General features: G+C 45.6%; 1 protein-coding gene across 9 annotated transcripts in view; it reads left to right on the forward strand.

Moving 5' to 3' along the window:
- Positions 1 to 8855, forward strand: part of AGAP1 (ArfGAP with GTPase domain, ankyrin repeat and PH domain 1) — a 395049-nt gene extending 386194 nt beyond the window's left edge. For 8 of the 9 annotated variants that reach the window (XM_075027850.1, XM_075027851.1, XM_075027852.1 and 5 more), the window contains one exon: positions 179 to 8855. In XM_075027850.1, the coding sequence (XP_074883951.1) occupies positions 179 to 382 (204 nt within the window). In that variant the 3' untranslated portion in view covers positions 383 to 8855. The remainder of the gene's footprint in view (positions 1 to 178) is intronic. The other variant, XM_075027844.1, reaches the window with a different exon arrangement.
- The last annotated feature ends 5051 nt before the right edge of the window (positions 8856 to 13906 follow it).

The raw sequence follows: 13906 nt of genomic DNA on the forward strand, positions 1-13906 counted from the left end.
CCCTGTAGAAACCTTTACGTGTGTGACTCAGTGCTGCTCACATTGTCAGGCTGGTATCCCACCCGCTCCCTCTCCCCATTCTCACTTAAATTTAAACCTCTCTCTCCCAAATCCGCTCCCTCTATTTAATGCTCTGTTGGCACTGCAGCTTCCAACAACACATCTCTTCTCTCTGTAGTACGGCGTCGACGTGATGGCACGCGATGCCCATGGAAACACGGCATTGGCCTACGCCCGGCAGGCCTCCAGCCAGGAGTGCATTGACGTTCTCCTCCAGTACGGCTGCCCTGATGAGCGCTTCGTCCTCATGGCTACTCCAAACTTGTCCAGGAAGAACAATAACCGGAACAACAGCGGCGGAAGGATGCCCACCATCATCTGAGGAGCTCACTCATGTATTCGCTGACCTGAATTACATCCGCAGCCTCATATTCCTCCATCCCCATCACGGCTCTGCTCTGTGAGTCTGGTAACTCTCCTTTTCCCTTTTTCCTTCAGTACATCCCTGTCCCATCCGGAAACGGCACGTCTGGAGAGCGCGAGGGGATGAGAAGGAGCAAAAGGGGCTGCAGAGAAAGCAGTTGTTTCAGTGACAGCTCTCGAACGATGGAAGCAAGTGGGCGAGAGCGCGTGGGTTGAGCAGGACACACCGCGCATAGCACCGGGACCTTGGGAGAGCGGTCGTCCTCAGGGGGGGACACAGGCTTCCTGAGCGTGGAGGGAAGGGGCGGAGGGAGAGGCGAGCGAGAGGAGAAGGAAGGAGAGATGGTGACTTTCCGTAACTGACAGTTAAGCACATCAGTACATTTCACCTCTACCAAACGCAACGCCTGGATTTCATTCTCTTCTCTGAAGAGCTTGACGGCATAAATCAGAAGCAAGCACAGAGTTTGTCAGGTTTGAAGCTCCTATGATGGTATGTGTCAAATCAGTTGTAGCTAATCTGTCCGGGGAGAATACTGGCTTCATTACACTTGTATAGTTGAGTTCTTCCAGCATTACCGCTGTTTAATAGAACATGATTAGTCATCACGGAGAAAAAAGCATATTAGCTGAGGAGGTAGTTACATGGCACGCTTCGGTGATTGCTTGGATGTGATTGCAATATTCTTAGAAGCATCATATTATCTCAGACATGTTCTTTCAAGCCCTTGGAGCCCTCCTTTCTAAATTCACTGTCATAATTTAGTATCTGTTTAATTTTTCAGTCCAAAGAGAGGAAATGAGTTGCTGAGTGTTATTTGACTGCAGTCTCCTTGGTGTAAAAACAAAATGGAAAAAATAAATAAGAGTAACTACGAAACACAAAAAGGAATAATGAATACCGCTAAGGAAAAACATTTCAAGTACGTTTAGTGAAATTAATAAACGCATTAAAGGCTAATATTTTTTCAGCCAGCAGAAATAGGTTCTGTCATTTTGCCAAGGTAAATGTGTTGAGTTTTTGGTCACTCCTGTGATGCATTGCCTAACTTATACAGATTTTTGTATTGTGTCTCTAGATTATATGTATGTAAAATCTATTTGAATAAAAAAAACATAAATATGCATTGATTTTTTTTTTTTGTACAGAAAATGACATCTCTGTTAATTTATAAACTGTAATGGATGTGAACTAAATAATGTGCAACTAGTTAGGATCTGTGGGTTACAGATCATTGTACATTGAAAACATTCCCAGCAGTGAACTCTTGTTTCCATCGCAAGCCTTTGAGGAACATATCAGGAGGAGATTATGGCACGTTTGGCATGGAAAAAAAAAAGTGTACGAGACCTTTTAGAAAGCAAAAAGAGGCTGTTTCTCAGCGCTGTAAATATATTTTACTCCAGAAGTCACGAAGCTTTCACAAGCCAAGACAAAAAGCCCTAGCCTGGCTGTGGGAAGATCAGATTTGATTAAGTTCAGAATTGATAGCCTTCACCGCAGCGGGCAGGGCATGGCTGCGCTTGACTCCCAACTTGGCTGCTTTCTGGAAGAAAAATGGCTTGTGAAAGTAGCCTGGACAGTTCATTTGAATTCCAAGTTTTAATACTTGATTTGATTATTTTGGTATTACCAGGCAGATCCCAGCTTCTCCCGTTTTCAGCAAAGTAGGATTCTGGCACGGGGAAGCAGGCTGTACAGGTTTTGGCAGGCAGAAAAGTGATTTTTTTTTTTTAAGTGGCATATGGCAATGTGAAGATGGGGGAAGGGTATATCACAGAGAAAGTTGAAAACTCAACTGAATTCGATGGCAAAGGAGCAATTATGTGAAGGCAGTGAGGTGCACACAGCATAGTAATTTGCAAATCTTACCTGCTCGTATGTATTTCCCAAGCCTTCAGTGGTGTTCTTCCTTGGGGCTCTGGATTTCATTTGGCATACAGATGGGAGGAGTGTAGCAATTGCTAAATAAAATGTATGTGGACAAAACGTGAAGGAAAAAAATGAAATCTGGTTATCTTAAGAAAAAAAAAACAGAAAATTACAGATTTGATGTAAAATCATCAAATCGTGAAAGAAAAGCGAGCCTCAAGGTGGAAGCACGAGAACATTGACCAGCTTTTCCAGTTTGGTGGTGTTCTCATTTTGTACTTTGTTACTGTATAAACCTTTGACTATTTGGGGGGGGAGATCTTTCTTCAACCAGCCTAGGCTGGCTGCATCAGAGTAAGGCTACAGCTGATTCTCTTCATACTGAGATAATTTATTTTTTTTTTCAATTGGTGTCTGTTATAATTGCTATTTCTCCATCATTCCCATGCAGCTCCCTGATCTTTGGTACTTACAGGTGGTCCTTCAGCAACAGGACAACCCATCTAATGTGCAGCTGAAGGGGATGCTGTGAAGCCCGCTGTGTCTTGGTGCTCGTGAGCTTTATACCCCTACGAGGGGACACAGCGGGGGTTCAGGAATCACAGCTTATCGTCCCAAAGGTGCTATAGCTGCCTGCTATTCCCCCTGGGAGCATCAAGGGCATTTGTATCCGAAAACCAAGTCCAATGTTTCAAATATGTGGTAGGAAGATTTGCTGCTCTTAAGTTCTCAATGCATGTTCCATTTCTGAGCTGGTTTTTTTTCCTAATTGAAAATATTTTCTCTACGTAATTTAATGCTCTCTTTGGGCCACCTTCTTCTTACAAAGCTGAGAGCGATGTTAGAGAAACAAGGGCAGCCAGGCTGTCATGCAGATTTCAGGTCGAAGAATTATACATTCCTTTCATAAAAATATTCTGAAGGTGAACATCAAAAAAACACAGAATATTTTTAGGAGAGGAAATTCCACTGTATCGTAGGAAAAATGATATATCCAGGCTAGCCAACTAATAACCTCATACTTTAATCAAGCAGTAACACAGTTGCTTTTAACCTAAAGGCAGGTTTTTTCCCTTGGAGGTGTAAGCATTGGCAGTACCTATGTTGAAGTGGCATAGACTATGTGATGACTTCCCCCAAACGTTTGGGGGTCTGCAGGGAGGATACCCAGTCAGGCGTGCAGCAGCGATCCCTTCGGAAGACAGGACATCACCCAGCACTGTCTCTCCAAGTCAGGAGACACCTCTGGCACTACAGCTGGTGATGCTCCAGCCACGGGAGAACAGAGCCCGAGGGTCTGTGCCTCGTGGAGTGTTGGCTACTGCATCCCCTGTTCAAATGGGTTTGTTTGGATGGCTGTGAGATGTTGTGTGGCACCTCCTGAGCTAGTGGGACAGGCCACCTGGCAAGGAAAGTCAGGCCAGCGTAGACTCCGTCCCCTTCTTGCATGGTGAAGGAGAGGAGGGGAAACCCCTTCCCACCACAGCTGAGTGCGAGGATGGAGGAAGTTCTCCGTGACTGGAGCCTGGTGGGGCTTGGCTTTGTGAGCCAAGGTCTCTGGGCTCTGCATGCTTTTCAGAGGATGCGTTTGCACTTTGCAAAAAAGGATGTGCTTGAAACCGTCCAGGTGTGGAAACGGGCAATATGTACTGGCACTTGGAGAACCTGCAGGAATCGTTCCCCTTGCTTTTGCTCTGTTAACCCGTCCTTTTTCTGTTCTTCGTCTCGTGTTTAGCCCCTCTCGTTGCTTTTATGGAACCCACTTGCCAGGCTATTTACGCCCTTTGAGCATGTTATGAGCAAATTAAAAACAAATTGAGATCCAGTCAGTAAGAAATCCCATCAGAAACATGTTAGCTAAAGCTGTTTTCTCCGAAAATGGAGTCCGCAGCTGTAGTTTTCATTGCGTCCCCCATTTAACCCTTTTCATCATCCCAGATACCTTTAAATCCCCCTTCCTCTGCACTTTATCCACAATGACTAAAACACTAGAAGTGAGTCAGCCGTTGCTATTAACATCAGCACTTTCTTTCTATTTATTTTAAGCTAATTGCTGTGGAACAATGTAGATGAGTCGGATGTGTTGTATCCGGCATCTGAACCTTGATATTCCCGGAGCTGAGGAGGGTTTACTTTTCCTCACTTTTTATGAAGAAATAAGATCTAACCTTGGGAAAATTCAGGGTCCTGCCAGTGCAGAGATTTGGCCAAGGGCTTCCATTACCAGATTTCTGATTTCGTTGCTAAAAGGGGACAGAAGAAAAGCTATTTTTGGAGAACCTTTGTATATTCTGAGCTAGGTGCTGCTCAGAAAGCCAGGTGAACTCCTGGAAGGTAGGGAGGATTTTTAAGCATTTGGGCATAGTGTAGAATAACTCTGTAAACATTAATATTGTTTAATTTGCTGTCTTTTCCCTGTTTCCTTAAATTATGTGTGTTAGTGCAAAAAAAGCTTTAGCTGCACTTGGAGATTTCCCCTGGCCAGAGGAAGCTGAGTAACATAGGGAGAGGACTAGAGGTGGGAATGCAGATACAGGCTTAGAAATGATCTCCAGCACTGTAATGTAGTATAATTAGATTATATGGGGTTTGGATAGCTTCATCTTTTATATTTGTATGGAGATCGGGAAAAATGAAGTAATTTGTAGTTTCTAGTATGAAGTAGTAATAGTGGAGACAAGCACAGATTTCACAAGGGGGTCCCGAAGGGACCCTTTCCAAATGTCTCGGGGAGCCGTGTTTGCACCTTAACAGGGAACTAATGGTCATTGTGGCTGGAGGGACTCAAGGTAAAGGAGGACAGCGCTGGGGACCAAACCTGGGGCAGCTTGGCTGGATAGGAGACAACTTGGCCATCAGCATCTCATTGTCAAGCATCTTCGTTTCCCCTCTGGTGGCCACTACAGCAATTCATACGTGGGATCTCCAGCTATTAGTCTTAGATCCTCAGTTCAACATCTCCTTCCATTCTTGGTGATTTGTGGGTAAAATTTATTGTGTAGAAAAATGGTTTTGGATGTTCTTGTGTTTGCTGCATAGCAGAAAAAAAAAACACTCCAGAGTAAAGTTCTTTTCAAGGTAGAAGAACACTAAACTACCCCAAATTAAAAGGTTCTGCAATGCATTTTGACTTCTTAAATTCTAAGCTACAAAAAGAAGGTTGGTTTGAATGGTTTTATTAGAAAATAATCTCCCGTTTGAAAAAACAGAGAGGTAATAGAGCAACATACCCAAAGCTGTAGGTAGGTAGATTGGTTGTATTACAATATTCTAGGTTTGGTTTTGTTGTTTAGCATGGGCCAGTTTTTAAAGTAAATATTGGGTGATCTCATCTCATGACAGTTTACCTTGAGTTGACTGAATCTGTCTCACGTTTTGAAGGGAGGTTCGAAGGGTTTTGGCCAAGATTTTCAGGAGCTGTGAATAGTTCGTGTTCTGAGAGGAGGATTGCATGATTTCTGAAAATAAAAGGTTGTTTGGGTTTTTTTTTAGAGCCATCTTAAGCCCCAAGTCACTAGGCATGCTTCTGGTCACCTTGGCCCCTGTGTTTCATTTCAGGTGACAGCAATATGTGGGTGAATTAACTCCCATCGTTTACTACCGTTCAGTGAATGTTCAGGAGGACTTTTGCTTGTGGGTGGTTGAAATAAAAATGTCTTTGTGCATTTCAGCAGTTTTAGCCTCTTCATCTCTGTATGTCTGCCTATCTCCCAAATCCCTGTGGTATATTCAAGTGGTAGCGGTCAGTTCTGTTGACAGGCAGAGCTTCAGCTTTCTCTTGGCCATGAACTTTCTGGATGTGTGTTTAGCTTCCAGTACTAAGGATTGACTGTTTTGCAGTGCTTCAGAGCTCGTAATTTTTACCTGTGTGTTATGTACAAAACGTGAAGGGGGGGTGGGGGTGGGGATGCTTACAGAGGTCTAATGGCATGTGTTTGGGATGACCATGTTGCTTGCTGGCAGTGAATGCACCATCAGCTCTTTTGTGTATGCCCCATTTTCCAGAACTGATTGGTGATTTTTTTGTTTCGGAGAACTGAAGCAGCTGAAAACACTTCCCTGGTCCTCTTGAATGACAAGGTGTACAGGGAGTAAAACCCCTCACAGCAGACAGCTTGATAGCGTCTGATCTGTGCTGAAGGCAAACCCCAAGCTCGTGCAGGACCAAGGAAGGGTTTTGGTGCTGAAGGTGAGTTGTTATTTGGCAACTCATTCCCAGAACTGGGGATTGAGTTGATTTGAAGTGGTGGATGAAGTGCAGTCAAGGTGGTTTGGGTCCTAAGATAAAGGTGGTGTATCACATGGAGGTCACTAACTACACGTGCTTTGCTTTTGGTGTGCGTATGTGTGCTTATATATGCATATATGCTCTACATACTGCTATTAGCAATTGTGGAAATGTACATGCACGCATTTACACATTAATCAGAATCTATAGCTAGAGCCAGGTTTTCAGTTAGATGTTTCTAAACGGGCAAGTTTCCCAGCTTGAGTAAGACCAGCCATTTCCAAGAGCGCAGGAGGCAGGCGTGGGATGGAGGACACCTGCTCAAGGGATGGAGAGATACAGGAATGTGAGGTACAGGCTTACTGGGGCTCTTGCAAGCCATCAGACACTCAGGACTTGCACAGATACCTGCCTCAGAGGTATTAAAAAAAAAAGTTCCTTCAGGCAGTAACACTCAACTTGAGAAAACCTTCAAGTTGGCCACCGGGACTGAAGTAGCCCCCTTGCTTGAGAGAAGAAATCCCAGCTCTCCAGCCCTGGGGGTGTTACTGTGGGAAACACCAGGGAAGGAGATTCTGACGGTGAAAAGGACAGAGGACTTGCTGCTCAGAGGCCCTTTATTTTATATAAATCTGCTTGAGACTCAGCTTACTGGCTGAATTTAAGTGTGGGACCAGCGGGCTGCCCTCCTGTAGCTGATTCAGAGATGCTTTGGGTCCTGCTGCTGTTTGTGGGGCCATTGGGGATGATGGTGGTGAGATGTTTCTGAAGAGCATTCTCCAGGTGAGTCCTTCCCCAAGAGCAGCTCCTCATCCCTCCCGCCATGTGTTCTCGGCCATTAAGCTCTGGCCCCAAAATTTTCCCCTGAGGGAGCCACAAACCTCAGCTGAAGTGCTGAGGCTTTGCGTGTACTGAGTAGTCCAGGGAAACTTGACCAAGTGTTGCTCGCACCGTTTCTACCCTTGCTTTCAGTTTATAGTCCTATCAGGGGAAATCAATAGGGCAAGGGCAAGTCTGGCAGGGCGAGAAGGATGTTTGCTGGAGCAAGGCAAGATATGGTAGGAAACATGGCTGGCTGCACAGAGATGGTGGGAGGATCTTTTATTTCCCCTTCTTGCACCTGTGACAATAGAATGACTTTGAAATGCTGTTGAAAACCCCTCCAAGCATTTTTTCCGATGTATCCAGGGATTCAAATGGATTCTCCATTGAATCTACTGAGCTCATTTTGCTAATCCACAGGGAAAATAGGATGTACCCATCCTCTGAAAGCACAGCCCTTTGCTCCATGGAAATACCAAGTTTCCAGGGGACCGCATGCTTTTGGCCCAGCTCTTTTTTACTATTTCAATGTCAAGAGCATCTTTCACTTGTAGTAGATGGCTTGCGTCGATGGGTGCACAGAATGAAGGATTTGGGAGAGGAGTGTCCTTTAAAACACCAGGGACTTGTCTTGTGTAACTTTTGCCTTTGGACTCTGGTTTGGAGTTTCTGGGGGCCTGATTCTGCAGTTCCTGCTGCCTTAAACTGCTTGACTTCAGCAGGGTTTGGGCATATCCCCAGTGCTTTGCCCATGTCCAAGGCAAAACAGCTTCAAGGTGGCCGAGTTGGGTGTGGATGGGCTGTATCCTGACCTCTCTGAAGTCGGAGTTTGGCCCCTGTTTTCAGCAAGGTTGTGATTTGAGGTTCAATCTAGCCATCACCTTTATTTTGGAAAGCACCATCGGCACCGCTTGGGAAGTGGATGTGTACGCTGTTTCGTTTTCTTGATTCTTTAATACCCTGTGACTGCCTGCAAAGGCTAGATTTTATGTTCGGCCATGTTTAGCCCCCAAGTTTTTCAATTTTTCTGCTTTGTGATGTTTGTCTTTCTAGTTGGGATGGGGAGAAAGGGAGCCCAGGTGAGTAGGGACACCTGAGACCTCTGCTTGGGGTAGAGGCAGAAGATACCTAGCACATGGCAGGCTTTATAGCAAGTTTGGGGGTTTTGGGATTGGGGGTTTTTTTCTGTTTCTGTAAATAGTAATGTATAAATGATGACAAGACAAGTGTGGAAATTATTAAAAAAAGAAGTCTTTTGTTGTTGTTTTTATATTACCTCATTCAGCAAGTTTGTTTTACAATGACTCAATGATGCTTTATTTATATTGTTTGTACTGTAATTAAACCGATTGACAAACATTTCACTTTGCTTGTTGTTTCATATGATTTTGGTTTGATTAAGTATGCCAGTTTGTATTATGTTTCCCTTTCCTCTCTCTCCGCGTTGAGATTTTTGTGTCAGCTGTACAGTATTCTGAATAATTAAAAAAAATAAATAAATAAAAAAAAGGAACAAAAGATGTAAAGTACTGCAGAGAGAGGCTGCTGTATTGTATAGGTCTCTTTCTAATAAAGACAAGAAAACTTGTTCATCACAGCTTGCTTCTTTGCTTGAGTCTTCATTGCCGTGTTATTGAGAAACACCTGCCCTGGCCCCACTTTCTTCTCGTATTAATGATGAGATACTGTCACTCTTTGCCAGTAATAAAGATGAAGTATTATCCAAGACCTGGGATGTCAGAAGAGCCAGTAATGGTGCAAATTGATAAATTAAAAAGCAATAAGTCAACCGGACTGTAATGGTGTATATCTAAGAGTTCTGAAAGTGCTTATGAACTGAATGACAGATCTCCCAGCAAAAATATGCGAGCTTTCATTAAAAACAGTTATTCTCCCCGAGGAAGAGAGAGTAGTAAATGTTGCACCTAGGCTTTAAGAGTCTCTGGAGGAGATCCAAGGAATTAGGCCAGTAACGGTTACATCTGTATCTGCTAAATTGGCTGAAATGATCATTTAAAATAAGAATAATAAAACATCTTTAAGGTCATGGTATGGTATGGTCTAATCACTTCTTTGAAGGAAAATCGTGGCTCTCTGTTAGGCTTCTCTGAACAAGTCATTTAAAGCCCTGAACAATGTGCGGCTGATTGACATTTATTTACATTTTAAAAGGTTGTGGCCGGAGTACATCACGAGAAGAAATCAGGGAATCTAGGTAGGCCCAAGGAGAAGACAAAATACCGCCCTGATGCAGAAGGTTGAGAGATGGGATGGAGAGGGAAGCAAGAGGTGATGTGTTTTCACCTGAGCAGACTGGTAACTAGCCACGTAGCAGAAGGGTCCATGCCAGGACGTGTGTCTTGATGGGTTGGCAATACAGTTAAGTGATACCAATGGCTCTGGAAAAACTACATAAGGCCAAGAGAGCAGTGTGGTATCAAGGTGGGTACACAGAGAATAGCAGGTAAAGTTCAGTAAATGTGCATTAAGGGGGGGGGGGGGGGGAAGATTACTTAAATAACATGCCCTGGGCTGGAGAAAGAAATGTAAGATTTCAAGATCCATAAGGGCACTGTAGAGCAAGACAATCAATGCTACGGTTTGGCCATCTATGCTTGTCGCACCTTATACAAGACAGACAAATTAGGGACGTTCAGAAATTAGTAGAGCTATGAAGAAGTGGAAAAAGTGGGGAATTTCCCTCAAAAGGAGACACAAAGAGGGGGATATGACAGCCATAGACAAGCAGTGGAGAAGCAGCAGACTGGAGATGTCTTTTCCTGGTCTTGCACCCAACACGGTACATGGGCTGATACCAAAGGGCAGCATGGTCAAAACTGGTACCAAGGTGGACGGGCTCTCCAATGCATCACGGGACTGGAGACCTCGCTGCAGTGGGATTTTGCTGACGAGAAGACCTAGCCAAGAGGGGAAAGGTGAGCTTGCATCTTCACAGACTGAGCAGGACTCCCCACAGTATGGGATTGGGTTTTTTTTTGGTGTTATCTTTTATATCTGCTTGTGCCTTGGCCTAAATTTGTTCATTCTTCAGGTTACTACCCATCCCATCAAGTCTCCTGCCTGCAGGGAGCTGTCGGTCTGTCCTGTCTGATGGGGACTTGTTTGGGGTTTGGGGGAGGTTTTCTGTTTCCTTCTCTTCAGTTCTCCAAGCGCTTCAGGGAGGCTGTAGCAGCACTGGGTAGGGGGATGAAAAACTACAGACTGCTTGTGTATTTTTATTTTTCTCTCTTTTTTGGGGGACAACATCGCTGTTTTGTCATGCAGCAACTGTATGCCTTTGTTCTTGAGAGGTTTTCCCACCCTGTTTAACCCCATCATGCATCCAACCAGCACCAAAGCAGGAGGTGGGTGCTTTGTGTTCTCCCCTTGTGGATTTGAAATGTGAACTTCAAACATGGGAGAATTCGTTTTGGATTCCCCTGGGCTGTAAAGCTATAGTAGGGCTTTTTTTCAGGAGTGATCTGTCCCTCCTCTCCTTCACCCTCCTAAAGGGCTACGGGTTTTGATTTTGTAATGGGCATGGCTGGCTGCTCGCTCTAACAACCCTCCTAAGATCTGGCCTCTCCTGGAAGATCCTGGTGCCAGGGATGGTGGAGCAGATCTAAGGATGTCTTTCATGCCCACATTTCTCACCTACCCCAAGCCTACCCCCATGTACCCCTGAAACGCTCTCAGCTGGTGGCATTCACCAATGCCTAGGAAAAAAAGAAAATACCCTATTGTAAAACAACAGGGGTCAGAAAGAGATTTTTGAAGGAAAACTATTGATTCCCATAATGAGAGTAGGGGAAACTCCCCCTTTTTTTTTTCTTTTTTTTTTTAAGAAAAAAAGCAATGACTGTAAAGACCAGGCTGTTGCTCTGCCGTAAGGCCTTGCTGTGCGTTTCCACCCTGACCTACAAAGGATTAGCTTTGACGGATGCTGGGAGCACCAGCTCAAGAAACCTGCTCCAGGGCCCAGAAGACACTTGCTCCGTAGGTACTGCATGCTTTTAGCCCTCATTCAAAATCATTCCCTTGGCAGGCGTGCTGTTTCTTATTTGTTCTGTAACACAAATCCAAACTGGTATGAAGGGAGCGATGGGATGAGACGACTGAGGACAGCACCCACAGTGATCACATGCAATGCGATGGTAGGGTGGGGCTGACCCTTCCTGGTAAACAGCTTTGTTTTCCAGAAGAAAGCCAAGCTCACCTGTTTTCATTAACAAAAGAAAACATTTGATACTTCGTGAATACCAGGTAAGAGTAGCCTTAAAGAGCCAGGTCAAACATCCACCCACACCAACACTTCTTCTCCACCTGTGGCCAAAAGCCAAAGCTGGAGGAGTGTAAAATCAGATTATACAGGGCTTTTGCTATATATTTCCCCAGCCTGTAGCTGTTTAAAATTCAGGGGCTTCCGTGCCACCTGTTTTTGGTGAGTTTAGTCATCCTTAGTGGACTTCTCTTCCATCAGTTTGGCTGATCTCCTGAATCCCTCAAAAGCTTTGAGCATCCACAGCATCCCGCATCAAGGAATTCCCCAGCTGAACCGCAGTGGTGATGAAGAACCGCCACCATCTTCCTCCCCCTTCCCCCTCTCCCTTTGCACTACCCTGGGGAGGAATGGTGGCAGTGGGCCCCCTTGGTTCAGAGTGACGTGGCCCAATTTATCTTCCCGAGGGCCCTTCCGAGGGGCAGCACATGTCGCTCATGCCCAGAGTTGCTCAATGATTTGGTGGCAGGAGATGGAAGTGGTGTCCAGAGATGCTGCTCAGAAACTTGACCTTACCCTGACTGTGAAAAACCCAACAGAAATCCAGGCTGGGGAGCAGTGTGTCCCACACAAAACTCTTCTGAGCCCAGCATCACCTGCCTTCGAGCTCATCCTTTTGCCCTTTTTTCTCTAGGCTGGATCTGAGGGAGGTGATGCTTGCAGGGAGAAGCAGGCAATGTGGTTTTTTCCCCAGTGAGGTTTTCCTGTAGCATTGCAATTCCCACCCAAGAGATGCCCAGAACATGACTTGGGAGAATGGAAAAGACCTTTAAGATCATCGAGTCCAACTGTAAAGAGAGAGCACAGACTGCAGGAGTTACCAGGAGGGCGCATGAGAGAAACATGGTTACTCCTGATGAAACCACTAAATGTGCAGTAGGAAAACCACAAACGGACGCCAGGACTGGGAAACCCACCAGGCAGTCATTTATCTTGCCTAAAGTCCAGTAAAGCCCTTAATTGGCCAATAAATGTGGTCACAATAATGGCACTCGACGCGCAGCGCCACTGCCAGCAATTAGCACTTATTTATTTGCATTCTGCCCCCACCGATGTCCGCTCCCCAACTTCCAGATCTGTTTGTTTTTAAGCCAGGGAGATTCCTCACATTTGCCAAAGAGAGAATGGGAAGAGCTAAAGCAGCGGAATAAAAAAGGCGATGCTGTGCCATGGGGCAGGGGTGATGGAGGGATGTGAGCTGCAAAACCATCTGCAGGGCTTTCCCATTGCTCTGGGGATTAATGTTGGGCTCCTGGGGAACATAACATACCTGCGGTTTGCTCAAGCCTTTTAAGAAATGGCTCGGCATCGGTGCTGCCAAAACTGAGGGCTGCTTGTTGCTCAGCTGAAGAGAGTCTCGTGATCACCTTTTGCAGTAGAAAATAATCATTTTTTGTCATTTTGGTGCGGGAGCAAATAATTCACATCATTTTGGAGGATTAGCAGAAATCAAAGGCCAGCTATTTTCATCTAATGAAGCAAGGGCTGGGATCCCAAGCAGCCTTGAGTTGCCAGAGCTGGAAGAAGGACAAGGTAGAGAGAAAAGCAAATGTCTGATACCCATCGGCAGCTGCCAAGATGGGGGGCTGAGGCTGGAGGAAGCAAGGGGGTCCCTGAATGCCAAAACACCTCATCCTGCAATGCTGACAGCAACAGATGAGTACACGTCTTGAAACCCTACCTCTGCTTTGGGCTGTAAGGAGGATGTTGCATCTACTTTGCAGGTAAGAAGAAATCACTGAGAGTCCTTGGCTTCTGTGCTGGGATGAAGATGTCCGTCGGCATTGTCGTGCGGGTCCCCAAAACGTCAGCTGGGTGTGGGAGGGAAGATCTTGGAGCTGGAGCGAGGTGTTAGAGCTGCATATTGCTGTGGGAAAGGGCGGAGAAAAGCAGCCTGGCCCAGCAAAAAAAAAAAAAAAAAAAAAAATATAACCCCCCCCAGCCCTGTGTTTACCCATCCGAATGGGCTGCCTTCGAGGCGTTCTGCAGTTTCTGGGAGTTTGTGGACTGGAAAGGGGTTGTGCTGCCAAGCAGCTTGGTGACTGAAGCAGAACAGGGCAATCCTCCCCACCCCCCAACAGCGTCGGGGCAGGAGCCCAGGCGAGCATGGGGGCACCGAAGGCTGCCAGGAATCACCGCAGATGGATGAGCGTCTCCAATTGCTGCTGAGGAAAGTAGATTTTGGTACAACCTTCCTTCCCACTCCCAGCATGCTCCCCTCCTCCTCCTCCCCACCAGAGATGCAGCATCTACAGCTCCCACTCTGCAAATCCAACTGGTA

The sequence above is a fragment of the Buteo buteo genome, chromosome 5 (genome assembly GCF_964188355.1).
Source record: "Buteo buteo chromosome 5, bButBut1.hap1.1, whole genome shotgun sequence".
NCBI classification, from domain to species: Eukaryota; Metazoa; Chordata; class Aves; order Accipitriformes; family Accipitridae; genus Buteo; species Buteo buteo.